The sequence below is a fragment of the Nanorana parkeri genome, unplaced genomic scaffold (genome assembly GCF_000935625.1).
Source record: "Nanorana parkeri isolate BGI_ZX_2015 unplaced genomic scaffold, ASM93562v1 scaffold12, whole genome shotgun sequence".
In the NCBI taxonomy this organism is placed as follows: domain Eukaryota; kingdom Metazoa; phylum Chordata; class Amphibia; order Anura; family Dicroglossidae; genus Nanorana; species Nanorana parkeri.
Genome location: NW_017306280.1, coordinates 2893694 through 2895047, shown reverse-complemented (window position 1 = coordinate 2895047; position 1354 = coordinate 2893694). Strand labels below are relative to the sequence as shown.

General features: G+C 41.8%; 1 protein-coding gene across 2 annotated transcripts in view; it reads left to right on the top strand.

The window, feature by feature from the left end:
• Window positions 1–1354, top strand: part of SIVA1 (SIVA1 apoptosis inducing factor) — a 7242-nt gene that overhangs the window by 1778 nt on the left and 4110 nt on the right. For both annotated transcript variants that reach the window (XM_018556372.1, XM_018556367.1), the window contains exon 2: window positions 521–682. In XM_018556372.1, the coding sequence (XP_018411874.1) occupies window positions 521–682 (162 nt within the window). The remainder of the gene's footprint in view (window positions 1–520; window positions 683–1354) is intronic.

Here is a 1354-nt window from a genome sequence, read left to right as displayed (position 1 = left end):
GGGAAACGTTTTTTTTTTTTTTTTTAAATTGTCCTGCCTGTGTCCTTGTTGGGGAGGCCATTAAAAATAAGTCAAAGCAACTGGACTTGCTGTATTTGTTTTCTTGAAGACAACCAACCAGCTTTCTCCCTTCAGAATGACTTGTACAAAATCCTCTGGGAATAAATTTGGTGAATGTTGTTCCAATCCACATCATCTGTCCAGTTGCCTTGACTTATTTTTTTACAGATATACCATGACCTGGATGAATGAGAACCTTCAGACTTGTTGGGGAGGTTCAACCTCCCAAATTGTCCTGATCACCATTGTCACTAGGCCACTGTAAACAAACCTGAGTCCTGCATCCTGATGCTGCTGTGCTCTCATACTTGCAGCGACGGTTACAGGGTTAAGGGATGCAGATACTTCTGCTGTTTGTCATTCTTTAGAGAAAGAAAAGACATCTGTGGCTCAAAGTTTTCTTTATCACAAACTGGAACTTACAAGATATGATGTTGATTCTTTACATTTCTCCTTTTAGAGAGAACGAAGAAGCTGTTATTCAGCGGAGCAAAAGCTATTATGGGGAACCAGCCACACCAAAACAAGACTAATGCAGAAATGGATAGTCCTGTGCCTGAGCTACTGACCGGACAAACTACAATCGGACAAGACGGAAAGCTGCACAGAGCATCTCAGACACGTAGGGATCACTGGAAACGTTAGATGTTGGAGTGTTTGATCAACTGAAATGGCGTGCATTGGGGGATGTTCTGCTAGAAGACTGGTGTGATCACTGGATGGATGTGCTTTTGTGTGAGTTGCACTTGCTGTATACTACACAGGACCCTACATCACAAGGTATACTGTCAGAGTGCCACCATGTTGTGACCTCTGACCTTCCCGAACTCCACTATTCAAAGAATGGAATGTCTTAAGAATGCCTGGTGAGACCTAAAATTTGGTTGAACGCTTTACTGTGCCTTTCTTTGGTGCACAGGTACAATAGAGAAGATTAACTTATCCTTTTCTGTCCCTTTCCCCATGAATGAAGCTGCTTGGAGAGTTCCGGCCAATCTTGAAATGAGTGAATTGTGACATGACATATGTGCTTTTGGTTCGCGTGTTCTTTTTATTCCAAAAAGATTTAGAGAGAGAGATTTAGAGAGAGAGAGATTTAGAGAGAGAGAGAGATTTAGAGAGAGAGAGATTTAGAGAGAGAGAGATTTAGAGAGAGAGAGAGAGATTTAGAGAGAGAGAGAGAGATTTAGAGAGAGAGAGAGAGATTTAGAGAGAGAGAGAGAGAGATTTAGAGAGAGAGAGAGAGAGATTTAGAGAGAGAGAGAGAGAGATTTAGAGAGAGAGAGAGAGAGAT